This window comes from Oryzias melastigma, linkage group LG15 (assembly GCF_002922805.2).
Source record: "Oryzias melastigma strain HK-1 linkage group LG15, ASM292280v2, whole genome shotgun sequence".
NCBI lineage: Eukaryota > Metazoa > Chordata > Actinopteri > Beloniformes > Adrianichthyidae > Oryzias > Oryzias melastigma.
This window is the reverse complement of record NC_050526.1, coordinates 28,476,212-28,493,404: the sequence shown is the minus strand read 5'-3', so window position 1 is coordinate 28,493,404 and position 17,193 is coordinate 28,476,212. Positions and strand designations below refer to the sequence as shown.

Sequence of the window (17,193 nt, the reverse complement as noted above, 5' to 3'; positions counted from 1 at the left end):
CCGCCATGAAGAAAGATGAAGAAAACCTCCAAAAATCCCGTTATTAACTTCTCACTTGCTGCAGTGTTTTGTGAAGTTTTTTCTTCACAAGCACACCCCTTATTTTCATGGTTTTGACTGGGACTAGCAGTGTTGGAGGAGGAGTTTGCAAAAAAAAAAGAAAAAAGAGCACTGGCTTCCATTTTCCCAGCTCAACACAAAAAGGCTCGCATTACTAAAGTTCTCCACATCTGCCAGCGGTTTGGGGTACAGGAAAAGGAGGGGGAGAGAAAAAGCAAGAAAATGGCACTTTATTACATTTTTTAAAGTTCTGACTCAAATTCTGGTTGTTGTTTTTTTGGCATAAATCTGTTTGGCTCCAGCTCCAAATATAGGAGTTTTGACAGATTTCTGTCCACAGCCTCTTTTCAGGTCGATACGCGGATATCGCAAAAGACAAGAGAGGAAAAAACATGCAGGCTATTACAGGGAGACGAGAGGATGTGAAGGTTGGCTAACTTCTAAGTGGTTGTGCTGATCCAGGAGGGAATCATTCTGATATCACTTAGCTCTGGCTTAGAGGCCTGACCAACAGATTCCATGAACTTCGAGCAGCATTCCTGTAGATTTTACATCCTGACCAAAGGAATGACTCAAAAAAGTAGAGATGTGAAGAGGTCCATCAGAGCCACACTCACCTCGTTGGTGCTGAGGCTGAGGATCCGATCCAGATCCTCTACTAGCTGCTTGAAAGTGGGTCTTTGAGATGAGATGGCGTGCCAACAGTCTTTCATCATCATGTACCTGATGGGGAAGAGAACCACGATAACATCAAAATTGTTTCCTGGTTTCTTAAAGGTGCCTCTAAGCCTCAATTCTACTGAGCAGTCCGGTACGGTTCGGTATTTTGAGCGTTTCCATTGTTAAATGGACCCATTAAACACTTCCAACTAGGGCTGCAGGGGATTACAGATCACAGATTACAGAATTATGATTTAATTTGGCCATTGGGGGGAGGTGAATGAGAACATTTATATTTTAAGGGGTACTCCTGATAGATTAGGTGCTTTCAACCCTATCATGAGCATTCTTTTCTCTCAGTTTTTGTAGATTTGGTATCAAGACATGTAAATGTAATCTGATTATATCTTTCAGCATTTTGTGTTCAAAGTTTAAAAATGTTTTGTTTTCATAAAAAGGTCTCAATGAGCAAATATTTTGATGTTACATATATAAATAGCCTTTTGTGTGAAGTACTTAATATGTTTTATTAAATTTGTTTTGAAGTGCTTCCAAACATTAATTTAGCTTTTATCTTTTTGTTTTTTGCTGTTTTTTTTTTTACTTTTCGCTGATCTGAATTATGATCCAAATCGTGAGTTTTGAGATCTGTTACACCCCTAGTTCCAACCTGTACCTCTTCGGGACCCCCATCCGTTTAGGTCCATGGAAAAATAGAACAGAACAGTTGGGCGGAGTCGCTGCTGCCACCCGCTGATGACGACATTAGAAAGCACCAATATAGCGCTAAGCTAGTGTTTCCGTTTTCCTCTTTACGGCTGTATTTTTCTTAGCCGCCCGCAATCTTCTTTCAAACATTTAATTCCTGTTATACACGATTAACAAAAAGTAAAGCAAGTAAAAGATGAGCTGCTGGATGACCTCCATTGTTGTTGCTTTTATAGTCGTCCCACTACAATGACAGGCTAGCGGTCGACACCACGCATGCACTGTGAAAACAAACCACTCAGTGGAAATGAGGCTTAAGAATTACTCTACAGCTGTAAAACAGAGCAACTTTTTAAGAACATCTTTAAATTTGTGGATCTTCTTGGGGGTGGAGCAAGGTGATTGGCTCCGCCCCCTAATTTTGAGGGGTGTGCCTTTTTAAAAGTCTGTGTCGCACCAAAAATGGAGAAGCTGCCACATATTCAATCCTCTAAAAACATAAACTTCAAGGAATATGTTCACAGTAAAAATACCCGTTATTGTTTGCAAAACAGCTAAACTTACAGTTCATTGGTGCAGTTTCCAGGCTTGTCCATGCGATGGCCCTCTTTGAGCAACTTAAAAAGCTCTTCCACAGGAATGCCAGGGTAGGGGGAACCCCCCAGGGTGAAGATCTCCCACATCAGCACCCCAAACGACCAGCTGTTGTGGAAACAAATGACAAATGTATTGGTTACACACCTACAGACACAATGTTTGTTTTCTCCACTGATACTACAGAGGGTGAGTAAAATTAAAGTATCGTAAGAAGTAGCTTCAGTAGTACTGAAGTATTAAATCAATACTCTCTTTGCCATGCAGTGACTTGTGGTGCAAAGCTAAAGCAATAGATACTCAGACCATAGTCACAATGATGGTCTTTGTGAGTGGCCTGCTGGTCCCACAAACTGGTATTGTTCAATCACACCCCACCAAAGCCAACACTGACCCACTCATGACGGAAAAAAGAGAGAAAAACAAAGGATGTGCTGAGATGGAGATAGAGACTGATAGTTATTAACCGCTTCCTGATCCTGGTGTCCAGTTGTTAAATATTAGTGAATCCAAGCTGTGTTTCTGTCTGCAATGAAGGCATCTCGAATCATAAATCTTCCAGTGACAGCATGCCTGGTTTGTGCCAATAAAAAAGGCTGCTTTAAGATTTCAACCTAAACATGCACACACACACATACATACACATACTCAGCCACTTTAGAGGTCCAACTAGTTTGCGGGACGTGAAAAGTGAGCGCTATCTGTTCTTCATCTGTTTACACAACCAGCCGACCAGGTTTGTTCTGTCCTTTATCAGTTCTTTGTATCTCTGTCCTTGTTGACACTCTTGTCTCTCCTTTCTGTGTCACTTTGTAACCATCTCTCAGCTCTTGTCAATCTGCCGGCTTGTGCGAGTCCATGTCCACAAGCAGACAGGCGTGAGTAACAAAATAAACACAAAACCAGAAAGCTGCATGTCAAAACAGCAAAGGCTGGGTCTCATTGGAATTCATTGAATCTGATGTCATGTATAGATCGGCCGCTGGTTGAGCTCCAAGACCCCCCCTCCCTGTATATGCTACAGAAAAAAGCCAATTACAATAAGTGAGTGATGAATTGTAATTAGCAGTGAGGTGAAGTACAGAGGACTACAAGCGCTGCTTCATACCCACGACCGCCCCCCCTTGTTTAACCCCCCCTCCCCCGTATTGATTGGTTCTGTGTAACATGAAAGGCATGATGTCTGTGCAAACCCTAACAAGCACGACCACCGCACAAACCATTTTCTCTGAATTCAAAGATGGAATGGCCTAAACACACATATTTGGGTCAGTATGCTTGTGGTTACATTTCTTTCTAACATCAACAACCCAAACCATAACTACAACAGACTATTGTTTTATGCTGGTTTTATTAATTAACAGCAAATCCCAGCTAATACCCAAAAATATAAAACATTTTTAGTTGTCCTCAAAAGGGGTGCGGTACCACAAAAGTCCCCATAAGGATATGGAAGCAAACACACACACACACCCTCCTATCCTGAAGGTCAGCGTGTAAAGCATTTATCTAATTGCAACACACTTTTGCTGCTATTGTCTGCGGCAGAAACTTCAAACAAAGCTGTCAGTCTACATAAGACTCAAAGACAGAAAAAAGAGAGACGTTCTCCCTTTGTTCCGTTTTTAGAACCAGAACTCTTGATCTTAAAAAGGAAAGGGGGGTTGACAGAGACGGGTCAACAATTCACATACCAGATGAATGAAAATAAGAATGCAGAGATGAAGAGGGGGCTATTTTGATCATGGAGCTGCTCCAAAATGATGCTCAAAGTGTTGCTGAATGAGCAGAGGAAGATTGGGGTGGGGGGGTGGATGAAACCCTGCCCCGCAGGGCTCCAGCATGGTTCCGTTCAAACGTGAGTAGAGGCCCAAAAAGGTGTGGAGACTTCCGAGCCGGGCCGGAGGAGGGAGGAGGCGCTGGTGGGCTTCCAGCTCCTTCCAGGTCCTTTGAAGCCGCTCAGATTAGTAACACGGCATTGGCTCCAAGTCTAGCGTGAAATCCTCACTTTTGCCACAGACTGGCCAGCACTGGCCCCCTATAGACAATCACCCCCCCGCCACCTTTGTCCACTGCAGCACCACAAAAACCTTCACCTTACAGAAAAACAACCCGTTCAATCTAAATGTGCAAAATGAAACCCGCCTTTTTTACCAATGCGTGTAGAAAGATTTTTATTGATTTTGAAAAGTGTGACTGTTGTGTACTTACACATCACTTTGGTGTGTGTAGACCCGGTCAAAGAGAGCCTCTGGAGCCATCCATTTCACCGGGAGACGACCCTGAGGACACACACAAGCAGGGGTTAACTTAAGTCTACTCATTACCTGAGGACTTTATTTCTGTTCTCATCAATTTGTTTTAATGATTCGCTCACATACAGGAGCCTCCACATGGGTCACAAGATGAGCAGATGTCTAAGGAAAAGATACTCCTGAGCAGCATTTTACTCTGTTACAGATAAACAGGCCCAGACAGAGGGGAGAGTTTATCTCCACATACCATTAAAACTGATTGTGAATCTAAGCGAGGTTGACAAGGTTGATAAATGTGAGCCCCGATGGCTAGACTCATCTCATGACACTGAGCTGTTGAACAAGGAAAGCTACTCTAATGTTTCAAATACAGTGGTCCCTTCATTTATCATGGGAGCGAAACACTAAAAAAAATAGCAATAGGTGAAATCCACAAAGTCACCATCCTAATTATTTCACTAATTAAAGATGTTGCAAAGACCAACTCTGATGAAAATTGAGTTTTTAACATGTCCTTGTAACATTTTTCTGACGATGAAGTGACATATGTAAAGAAAATTAAGCTCTAAGTGACATTTTTTTTTATATTTTGGATAAAAATTGCCAAATCGTAATAAAAAAAAAAAAACACTGGGAATGCTTTAAAAATAGATAAAAAGATGATAGGAGTGGGACTTTAGGGCAGTCAAACTCCACACTACAAGCTATATCCACTTATCTCAGACAGAATTGAACATTTTCACACTTTTTTCTCAAAGTTCTGACTTTTGTACAAACATTAGTTCAGTATTATAGAATGAAAACAAAGGTCTGCTCACGATTTAAGACTTATGTAAATCTGTCCAGGAGAAATAACACAGATGAGATTGATGGCCAATGATCTACTGCAGCCAATCAGGACGCAGAACACAATGCACATTAAAAATCATGCATGATTGCAACAAAATACATCTACAAAACAGCAGGACTACGAAATCACCATAAACGATTGTATACATAAAAAAATCAATTAAAAAAATGGATCCATCTTTTTTATTTAGAGTGATCCCTAAACTAGCAGCCGTCAGTGTGCGTTTATCACCCCGTCATCGTGGCTGCTCTCAGTGTGACGGGCAATTGTGTATTAAATGAGGATATGAAGCTAGCTCTTCTCTGTGGTGGGAAAGAGGGAACCCACTGGGCCACTATGGAGATGTCAATTATGTTTAGGCTGCTCCCTCCCCCTTCTTTGTGTCCCCCTTTGAGCTAATTGTATAAGTGTCGATGAAACCAAAAGAACAAGAAACAGAGGGGGTAAACAAGACACAGTCTTCAAAGGAACTGCATTCACAGGCTGCCTGGGAACCCTCTGTTTCTGCCAAGACACCAGCAGAGGAAAAGAGTGAAACTGGAACGATGAGGGAACACAGCAGAGAAGACGGACTGATGTCGCACAGTTACAAGCCCCACTTCCTAACATACATATCCATCAAGAAACATGTTGAGGACTCACATTCGTGGTCTTCTTATAGTAGTCGATGTTGTGGACGTCCCTGGCCAGCCCAAAGTCAGCAATCTTCATGACGTTGCTCTCTGTCACCAGGACGTTCCTGGCTGCCAGGTCCCTGTGTATACACTGGGATGGAAAGAAGAGCAAACAGAGAAAAAGACGAGGTCAAGGAGAGAAAGACGTAAACGGAGGTGATGCATAAGAAACAATTATTGACCGAGACTACACATGATTTGGAAAGGTGTTTGGCCCATAATCCTTCCCTGCCACATTAACCTCGAGTACACCTAGATATGGGTGTATTCTTCACATACTCATATCTAGCTGCTTGCCTGTCCATCAGCGCGGAAGCATCCCCGTATGTACGCATCTCGGCACTCGTGTGCGTGTGAAACTCCAATGCTTTGTCACATTCCAACAGTGAGAGGGAGCGTGAGGCGGCATTAGACTAACACGGCTGGACCCCATTGTGAAAACTTCACGACTCTTCTGCACAGAGAGGCTTTTGTCATGAAACGGGAGACAATGCAGGATTGGGCAGGGGGTCTGAGTAGTTTTTAGAAGGACAATGTTCCCACAGTGACGCACAAATACTTTCTACGTAAAACGGTCCTGAACAAACTGGCCGACACTGGCACAAAGGGTTGTCTGAACACGCAATCCAGCCTGTTTGTGGTGGCAAGCGTTTTCTTCTCACCTTCTTTGATGCGAGGTACTCCATGCCTCGTGCCACCTGATAAGTGCAGGACACCAGATCCTTAAAGGTCAGTTGTTCGTCTGAGACACGAGCAATGTCATAGGAGTATTCCATGCCCGGTGGCCGTCGGGCTCTGAGGTATTCCCTCAGGTTACCTTTGGAGGCATACTCTACTATCACGTATAGAGGGCCTGTAAGTGTGACAAGACTCTGGTTAGTTTCTTAACTAAGTCATTAACATTTCTTTTTGGCAAGGCAAGTTTATTTGTATAGCACATTTCATGTACAGAGATGGAAATTGACTGAAATTGACACATATTTGCACCAATGTTCTGCTAAGGAGCAAACATCTTAGTAATTACATTGTTCAGTAACAACAATGGAAACAGTTTCTCCCATTTTCAAGCCAACTACATGGGAAACGGCTGAGAACTGAACAACATCTACTGTACATATGACAGTCACATCAATGCTACAGATACATGCACTATTAAAGCAGCAGATATCACAAGAATTCCATGCAGTAAATGTATGCCATTTATTTTCCAACATCTGGATTCTGAGCAGTTTGGACAAAAATATGATTTCAAATTCCAAATAGTCTATTTGACTAGTCTCCTGAAACTCACCATCTTGTGTACAAGCTCCCAAAAGGTTGATGATGTTCTTGTGTTTGCCCATCATCTTCATCATTTCCATCTCTGACACGAGGTCAGACAGGTCTTTCTCAGTGGCATCATCTGACAAGAGAGGAGGTTTTATTGGGTAATGTCTAAAAAGTTAGAAAAGAAACTCGATAACTGCCCTTCACCTATTAGCTGTCCAGTTAGACAACAATGCATTTTGTTGATTTGTGTTGACACACAAATCATTTGTTATTTTGGCAAAGCTGTGCTTTAACCACTAAAAGAGTAGTGATGGTCATAAAAACTGGGTTTTCACTTATTTTGTACATTTACCACACTGGAGTCGATGTATAAGAAGAATCAATCTAAGGGTTCACTGCTGCTCAAACTGTACAATGCAACCCCAAAGCAGCTCAGCACCCCCTCCCTCCGCTTTCATTAATCACAGCAGCAATGCTTGCGTGACTTGCCTCTTTGTCCGGGTGCTGACTGAGATTTAGCCAGCTGCTGCTCTGGGGTCAGGTATGTGACCACTCCTAACCCTCACCTACCCAACCCTCCTACCTCAAGCCGTCACTCAGCAACCACCAATAACGAATAATAACGACAGCCCCAGGCTCCACCTCGCACCTTTGCTGAACCCTTATTGCTGCATAAATTAGCTGCAGCATGCCCTAAACCTTACCACAAGACACAATGAAGCAGTGTCCATCTTATCCCACCGCTCTGAATATACTCACAAGGCAGATGTAAGACAACACAGCCTCACTGTGATTGTGCAACAAGAGGAGACCCACTTACCTTTCAGCATCTTGACTGCGACAGTAACAGCCTCCTTGGGTTTGTCCTTATCGATGCCAAGGGCTTCTGCCATTACAACTTGGCCGAAGCAGCCCTCGCCCAGAGGTTTGCCCAGGGTCAACCTGCAACCAGAAAACAAGGAAAGAAGACAGGGAGCTGATTGGTTGCTGAAACGCAAACTGAAACGATCTGTGGAAATAAACAGGTTAGATGAAGAGAAAGAGTAAATGAAACCAGGCACTAGGCCAAATTCCCAGCCTCAGCCCATCTTTTTTCTTACTACATCACTCTTGCTGCGTTTCAGACAGATTGCATCTGTGTGAGTGCTTTATTGGCTTTGGGACTGCAGCCTGTGCCAGAGTAGTAGGTAAGAAGGCAGACATGGCAACGATAATCACTTGATAAAGCCTGAGAGAGCCGGTCCTTTCTAAACTGTTTACCCTGTCCTGGCATGTTCTAGTATACACTCTTTACAAGTCATTACACAGGGCTTAGCTTAGCCCTGACACATTAGCCTGTGACAGATGGAATTCTGCCTTTGTTTGGATTTAAAGGTGGGTCTAAATGGAGTTCCACTTGGAAATTTAAGATCAAATTAATTGCTAGTAATGCAACAAAATCAGCATTAAATGTGTTTCAACTTGTGTTTCTTTACAGTTATTCCAATGACCTGTAGCGCCCACCTGACCCTGACCTAAGTGGTTAACCCTGGAGTTTTTTTCATTTGATTGACATGTTGCTCCCACCCCAAAGGCCCAGTGTTCTGGCTGTGTAAACACTCAGACTGCGCAATGCAAAGCCACGGGCCTGAGGCCGGCGCCCTGCCGTAGTAACACAATCCCCTATCTGTCCACACACACACACAAACACACATGCCTCACTCAATGGCAACTATTCTGCTCATCCAGCCACACATAATCTATGTTATTTTTCCTCCAACCGCAACCGATAGCATTCCTTAATGTACTGCAACCCCAATATAATCCCTCAGGCGCTGGGATGACAGGCGGGTAATAAAGACCCAAACAGCGAGGCGCAGAGATTTATTCAACCTGGACAAAGCATCCCTCTTGGTCAGATCATCAATTAAAATCAAAACTTTTCACTGGGATGCCATTTTTCATGCATGTACAGAATCTAGCATGACATCAGATGTAATTTTTCACAGATTGATGGTAAAATTTATGATCCAAGATGTTTTTTTTACAGCCTAAATAACTAAAGACAGAGCTTCACATTCGCAGTTTGGGATTTTCCCCTTTTTTCTTTCAAAGTTTGAGGCCACAGTTGGGTATTAAACTCCTCTAACCTTTGTCATCCAGTTAAATCCACCCTAAAGCTTATCACTAGCTGCTGTAACTGTGACTAACCGAAACCTCATCTGTGTTAACTCTTCTGGTATGAGACAGACCAAACACTCCCAGCCCAAACATGCAGATGAAAGCTGTGAATGTTAACCGCTAATTAGCAGGGCTTTAGTTCTCCTCCAACAGCAGCATGTGGAGGGACCGCAGCTGAGTGAGAGTGTGAAGAGTGGCAGCCGTAATGATGAGGCGGGGAGACTGGCCATGTGCAGGTCGTTTCTCTGCAGCAGATGAGTCAAGAATCTTTATCTCAGCTGCTGCTATTGTCCTCCACTTAGTGAATTCAGACTGCAGTTTTATGATCCCACGTAAACAGTAACTGATACATTTATTAGCTGTTTGGTTGCCCCAAATGCATATTTAACATTTAATTGACAAAATTAAATTTATGTTGGGAAATAAAAGGTTCTACTAAAGCCTTAGTCATATGCACCCGTACGGGGGATTGGCCCGTACAGGTGCTGTTGGGTTTTGGGCTGGCCGGGTCCATGGAGGGTCATAGGGAGGAACAGCTGCGTGTTAAGTGGAGCACAGGTGTATCTTTCAGATCCCTTGAGGCCCGAACGGCCACCTCAAGGGACGTCATAAAAATGGAACATACCGTTGTCGTGCATGTGGTAAATGTATCATAAAGTATTTGTAAGGCTAATGGAAGTTACACGCACTTATGACGTATGAGTGATGCTGTTGTACGGTGCTCTAGTTGTTACTAAGGTGTGAGTACTGGTTCCTTACCTACCAAATCTTACATGCACAAGGTAAACGTGATACAGGAGCTACACTGATTGTCTAATTTCCTTATTTGTAACAGTTGAAGGCAAGGAGTGAGCACTTTATTATAACCTTACTCACGGGCTCTTTGTGCAGTCTGCAGGATTTAAGGGGGCTGAAAAAATTTAAAACTGTACGACATGCTTGTGTCTCACCCAATTCACCCTCACTTACCCTAATGTGTTTCATAAGTGTTCCCTATGACATGTCACCCACAGAATGGACATAGAAATGGACATGAATATTTTCTCTCTATGGGTTCCTAAGCGGTCTATGACCTTGATACACAGGTTTGACCTTTTTCTCTTTCTCTTACAGTCCGTATCCACCTGTAACTAAGGCTTTATGAAGAGTCAGAAAAGAACACTGAGTCAGCAGAAAATGGCAGCCCTCACCTGTCTCGGGAAAACTCCCACCGCGGATCCTCCGGGAGGTCATATTCCGGGATGGGCAGATCGTGGGCAGAACTTCGACGCGTTGTGATCCGTACCAGAGGAGTGTTAGAGTTCATGGAAGAGCTTGAATCAGATGACACCTAAAGGAAAAATAAAACTGGCTGGTCACAACCGTCTAAGTTCAAAGATCAGGTAGAGCTCAGGGGCATCACTAGAGGAGTTTGAGGTTTGAAATGTGATCAAAGATTTCCACATTAATCTGAACAAAATAGTTTTTAGTCTTTCAGATAAAAACAAATAAATAAAAATCAACAATAGTGATTTAATTTCTTTAGTCTAACCTTACCTTGACACAGGAACCAGTCACTGTACAGATTTTAATCCAGTAGTTTCAGAGCATTTTGACTTCACTTGGGGGAAAACATTAGTCAGGATGAACCAGACATTATTTCTGGATTAACATGTCATTAACATAAAGTGAAGAAATCTACATTTATTAGAAGAGAAGGTCAAATGATCAAACATTTTTCATGAACCCAAAATCCATTGTAGATTTTGGGGAAAATGTTTTAATGTTTTATTTTAGATGGTGTTACTGTATTTCCACTTTAAATATTTGATATAATATATTTTTATTTTAGATTGGGAAAAATATAAAAATATTTTACAATGTAATGTATCTTTCTTCTACACGCAAACCTTTGCAGAGCTTTCAGACTTGATGGGGAATCAAGGAAGTTTATGTCTCACAAACTTCATATAAAGTCAAGAAAACAAAGAATATTTAAACTAGGTAATAGGATGGGCTTAAAGTAATGGTCAATTATACCAAGTCCTCTGTATTTATCATAATAGTATTTTCTTAGCTTTGTTTTTTGTGGAATGAATCATAAAGCTGCCATGTACTTTGAAAAGTCACCAATAACTAAATTAAAATGAAAGTTTTTCTGATTTTTTTCGCCTGTTTTTGCATTTCTGTATTGTGTGCAGTATTTGTGTGTTTTCTCCTCTAGAGGTGTTAGATGCCTTTAGAACTCTTTATCTACTTTCTGTTACCTGGCGGCGCAGAGGAAGTTGTTTGGTCAGTTTGTGGACCGCTGGCTGTCCGCTAAAGTCCGGTTTCTTGGCGGTTGTCCTCATTCGGCACACCACCACGATGACCACCATGCACAGGATCAGGAAGACGCCCGCACAGTATATGGCAATCTCCACGTAGTCTGGGGAAATTGGCCCTGGAGATTTCTCAGGGGCTGAGTGACATGAAGGGAAAGCGGTGAGCACACGGACACAGTCTGGACATCAAACACACAAATGTGGACGGAGATGACTCAAATCTCAAGGTAATCACCATCCACAGGTCAATAGAATAATCAAACATTCTTGTTTACATTTTTTAAGACTTGTTTTTTGGAATCCAGCAGGAATGAAATGAGATAAAAGGTCTAAATATATTTCAGAGTTTGACTTGAGTAACTGGACCACGTTTACCTAAATCTGCAAACTGTGGCAAAGCTCAGACAAACAACGCTTGCAACAATGATGTTGCAAAAATCAGAGTTGTGTCTTATGTTATTTAGTCTGAACTCTATAAAAATTATTTTATAGCCTCGTGTCCACTGACCGGTACGATTTAGAATGGTCCAGGCAATTCAGGTGAGCCTTTCCACTCAAATTTATTGTAATGGCATATGAAGGCTGAAGACAGATTGTGCAGCTTTGCGTCATAGTAGTGCAACTACAGCAAAAGCAAAGCTATCAACAACAAAGGAGGTCATCCAGCAGCTCATTTTTATTTGGCTTTTGATACTTTGTATATACAAAGCATTTAATGTTATTTGAGAGAAGATTACTGGCTTGAATGTTTGTTAACCTTGGTGTTGGTTTTCTTTACGGCAATCATCCTGTGACCACAGTAGCTCCGCCCTAATCGTTCTGTTCCAATTTTCAATGGACCAACAACCAGCGGGGGCCAAAAAAAGGGAACAGTTCGATTACAACGGGTCCATTTTAGAATGGAAACGCTCAAAATACTGGACCGGACAGTAGTGGTCAGTGATAACGATGCTTTGGTTGTCAGTCTGTTTCTGCAAAGTTTAGTTTAGTTAACTAAACAGCCAATCTGATATGGTTGAATTTACTTCTAGGAAATGTTCTCCTGTTTGTTAGATGTCAACTGGTCCAAAAAACCCTTTAAAGGTGCCGTAGTGAGACTTTACAGCAAGAGTATAGCTACACAGAATTATAATGAAGCTGTCGAGCTTCACATTCATTAAAATGAGACTTTTATTATTAAAACACAATGAGGTTTGGCTCTGATAATTGAGAAAGTCAAGCCAACATACGGCTAATGTTGAGCTTTTATCTTTCGATCTTTATTTTAAGAGGATAAAATAAAGATTTTTTTAAAGTCGTCCATTATCAGAGCCAGAAAAAAGAAAAAGTGCTTTTGAAATCTTGTAATAGGAAAGCAAATCCTCAGCTTCTTTTGAAGTTTTGAGACACACTGATCAGTAATATGCCAACAAATTATTTTTTTTAATTTTAGAAAGATTTGTAAAGCTACATTTGTTGTCTTTGATGCTCAGTGAACTTGTTCTTTGCCATAATCTAATAATTACGCACCACAGATTGAGTTTAAAGGTGGGGATTTGCCTTCCAAAGAGTCAGTGAAATGGTTTGACCCAACAATTTTACATGAGAGGCAAAGGTGGAAAAAAACACAAGGAGGACAGTATTTAGAGTTTAAATACCTGGAAGCACCGTCAAAGTAGCAGTGTGAAAGGAGATCCCAATAGAATTACCCGCCAAGCACGTATACTCCCCAGCATCCTCAAATGTTACATTGGGCAAATGGAGAACTTCTATCTCCTTATCTGTGGTGTTAACACCTGCGGTCTGAGAGAGGAGGAGGAGGAGGAAAGGAATAGAGGTAGATGTCCAAAAATAAAAGAGTCAAGATAGGAGAGGAAAGAAGGGAGAAAGAAAGACAAAAATGAGACCCAAAACACCAAAAGAGGAAACAGAGGAGGTGAATAGCGTCCATCGCTGAGGTCCAGTCTGGAGGAGTGAAGATGGAGAAAAAAACAAAGACAGATCCCAATACACCATCAAAACCTAAGAGAGCAAAAACCAACACACCAAAAAAAAAAAAAAACACAACGAAAAGACACCCATCACCTGAAGAGTCTACCAACAGGAGCCACTAATCCAAACACCAATGTGGACACATGCAAGGACAAACAGAGAGCATGGACAGCACTTTTCACCATCTGGATGGAGCTTGCACTCAAATGGAAGAGTAAAATTTAAAAAAAAAAGATGGCCAAGGTATGCAAGCCCAACCAGTGCTTCCATGGCAGCACCAATTCCAGCTGAAGGGAGTAACACTGGAGGACAGAGAAGATCCCCGAAACTTGGGACCACCAAGAGACCACCAGCACCACCAAAGGAGGACAATAAAGGAGCCACGCTGGGGGGGAGGGAGGGCAAGTCAATTCTCAAAGGTTACCTGGGATGACCGTCAGCCACCCCGACTGGTGGGCCTCCCCAATATAATTGGAGACTTTACAGGTATACTCTCCAGCATCTTCCTCAGAGACGTTGGTGAGGGTGAGCACCTCCACGTCTGAGCTGTTAATGCCTGAACGCTGAAATCCATACACACATTTTAGGAACATTACACAAACAAGCAGAGACATTCAGGTGAGCGAGCATCGTGGATGTAGAGATATGGGCCTGCAGGACACAGCCAGGTTCACCGCCAAGAGCCAGCTCATGTGAGAGTATACAAGTTCACATGATAAACCTTCATAAGTGAAGAAAGAAGGAGCTGAAAGCAGAAGAGAAAATATGGTGGAACGTACCTTTAGCACTCTGACGTAGGGGTGGCCATCAGGACCGTAGCGACTGCCGTTCTGGGTGATGTGCTTCAGCCACTGGATGTGAGGTTGAGCGTCACTGTAAACCTTGCACACAAAGCGGGCATCTTCTCCAACGTGCACAGTGGTGTTAGCAGGAAGACCAGCCTGGAGAATTGGTCTGTGAGGAGACCGCTCTGCAGGGAGAAAACATGAACATCTTCATTTAAAAAAAAACTTTATTGAATATGAATACCATAACATTTTTATACAAAATAATTTCAGCAAGAAATGTATTGATAATGTAATTACATGTTGTGAGGTCATATAGTATATGAATTTGTGCTTTTTTTACACCATGGCCAGGGGACTACATAAAAACTAGCATTTGGTTCATTATTTATTTATTTAAACTTACTGCAAAAAAGCAGGATCTAAAATGAGTTACAAGAAACAAAAATCAGGGGAAAAAATGTCAAAACACACTAAAATGATTAAAATCATTAGAATCATAAAATTAGGTTAAAGTAATTTTTTCCTTAAGATGATCATTGAAACTCCTTATAAAAACTGTTTTTGAAAAAAAAAATGAGTCCAGTCTATTTTCTTTTCTTTTTGTAGATTATTCTCTGGGTGATGCGGACTGAAAGGATAAAGAACCCAATGAGGAGTTTGATTTAAAGACTGTTAACAGAATCAGTTTTCCAGAGCGACTGTTGTACTTGGGGGAGTAAGTGTGTAAAAGCTGGCTCAAATACGGAGAGGAAAGACCAAGAAGAGTTTTGTAAGTTAACAGCCATCAGTGGATTTTACGCCAAGTGAATAAGGAAGTCCATTTTAGTGAAGAGTAGAGGGTACTTGGTGGGTTTTGAAGGGAGAATTTGTTATAAATCAAATAGCAGAAAGGTAAAAGGGGTCCAACTTTTTCTGCAAATGACATTGTAATAATGAAACAAGGGAATGATGGTCATTTGGACAAATCTTTTTCGTGCAGAGCAAGAGAGAGATAAGCACATACTAAAAAGAGAGTTTAATTCTTCGATTATTGTTGTTGTTTTTAGAGATTATCAAAAAAAAAAAAAGACGGCAGTAACTGTCAAGAGTCCTCCTGTGTTCTTTGTATCTGATGTGTGCGTCTATGTCAGATGGAGGATGCAGGGACCTCTCCATAAAGGCTGGTGAGCTGTTGAAAGTGAAAAACCTTCATGGAATTGTTTTTAACAAGTAAACATTCGACCTACGTATCCAAACAGAGCCAGACCTGTGGAACAATGCCCCCTTTCAAACACAAGAGCCTGGCAGCCCCCACCACCTACTGCCCCCAAACACTGCAGAGAAAATGACATCTATCGGAGGGGCTTCAGAGCCTTTCCAAAACAACAGCAAAAACAACACGGTGGTTAGTAGAGGGTAGGTCGGGGGCTGATCCTGACAACCGGTTAGACTGAAGGAAAGCAGACGAAATGTCAGGTTTTGGTGAGACTTTTGTCAGTCTGCCTTAATCTTCCATCTCTCTGAAGCATATCAGAACAGATGCCCACCAGCCCGCCTCCATCTCTGAAGCTCCCTCCTCCTTCCAGCACATTCCTAGAGTCCGCCTTGTTTATTGTCTATCCTTGTTTACTCCCATTTTTCAGGAGCCTGCCCCCTCCTTCACAGCTTTACAAACAGAAACAGGTTGGGATCTACACTCTGACTGTAGTTTTTTTCACTAGGCATAAGGCATTGAACGAAGACAGATCTGAGCATTTTCCAGAATGAAATGCCAGGTCTAGTCCTGCACCTAAAAGGATCAGTTCATGATTGGAACAACTTTGTAATTCAGAGTCCGGCGGGTGTTTCCTCTGGAAATTAACCTGACAGACTCCACAGTGATGTAATGGACATGTTTGCGTGTGGGCTTTAGGTACGTCACAGTGAGTCAAAACTAAAGCTTTTTGTTCCAAACTCTTGATAATTCTCGATTTAAGACACATAAAAAACTCAAATTGATTTCAGAAAACATCCACTTACAGCCAAAGTTTGATCAGTGTTTCAAAACATTTAACTATTTCATACATTTTTCAATGAGAATTTTTATTTTAAGCTCATTTTAAAAATAAGCAGAAAAAAATGCTATTTTAAATACAATTTCAAGTTGCATTTATTTACTGAATGTAGTCAGAAGTCCAGTAATATTTGGTTCCATTTTTAAGGATGTTATTTCAAAGTTCAATGAATGTTAGAGACTTAAATTGGCAATTATTATTATTAATTTGAAAACAAAATTATAGATTTATTTTCTAAGAATAAGTTCCAGTTTTATTAAGATGAACCAACTTGCACAAAGAGTCTTATTTGTTCAATTTTTTGTCTTAAAAAGAGTCATTTCTACTTAAAACAATTGTGTTTAGTCACAGTAATAAAAAAGAACTACATGCAATTAGGTTAATTAAAAACTCAAAAAATTCAAACAATTTTTTTGTGTTTTATTGGTAGATTTCCTATTAAGTCAAAATGACTTGGTGCATGAACAGATAATGTTTACTACTGTATTTTTATTGCTTTTTTCCCTTTTTATGAAGGGATTTCAAAAACTTTAAGAGTTAAGAGAAAAATGAATTCAAAGATGAACTTCAGGATCTGTTTGCATGTTGGCAGCCATAATCTTTTTTATTTGTAAGGATGAACATTTGCTTTTAGCTTATCACCAAGAAGGTCTAATCAAAGCTCTGTGGCGCCTGTCTTCAATTTAGTGATAAAGTGGTTGTAGGAGTGACCCACAGGACAGTTGTCAAAGCACGGAAAAGATAAAACAGAGTGCTGCTGGGGTGTCCCATGGAAGACTGAACTCTGAGTAACCTGGTGGTTTGGCAAACACAGACCCTGAGGTCAGCGGGGAGGGGGGGTTTCATGATGGCAAAGGATGGCATGCAG

The 17,193-nt window shown here is 41.4% G+C and overlaps 1 protein-coding gene across 5 annotated transcripts in view; it reads right to left on the bottom strand.

Annotated features, from left to right (window-relative positions):
* The window catches only part of fgfr2 (fibroblast growth factor receptor 2), a 35,482-nt gene that overhangs the window by 1,935 nt on the left and 16,354 nt on the right, over positions 1-17,193 (bottom strand). For 2 of the 5 annotated variants that reach the window (XM_024296883.2, XM_024296888.2), the window contains 11 exons: positions 14,284-14,474; positions 13,171-13,315; positions 11,471-11,670; positions 10,421-10,560; positions 7,891-8,012; positions 7,093-7,203; positions 6,464-6,654; positions 5,770-5,892; positions 4,234-4,304; positions 1,993-2,130; positions 678-783 (listed from right to left, as the gene is read on the bottom strand). In XM_024296883.2, the coding sequence (XP_024152651.1) occupies positions 678-783; positions 1,993-2,130; positions 4,234-4,304; positions 5,770-5,892; positions 6,464-6,654; positions 7,093-7,203; positions 7,891-8,012; positions 10,421-10,560; positions 11,471-11,670; positions 13,171-13,315; positions 14,284-14,474 (1,538 nt within the window). Of the gene's footprint in view, positions 1-677; positions 784-1,992; positions 2,131-4,233; positions 4,305-5,769; positions 5,893-6,463; positions 6,655-7,092; positions 7,204-7,890; positions 8,013-10,420; positions 10,561-11,470; positions 11,671-13,170; positions 13,316-13,928; positions 14,068-14,283; positions 14,475-17,193 lie in introns of all 5 variants that reach the window. The other 3 variants (XM_024296887.2, XM_024296886.2, XM_024296884.2) reach the window with 3 other exon arrangements.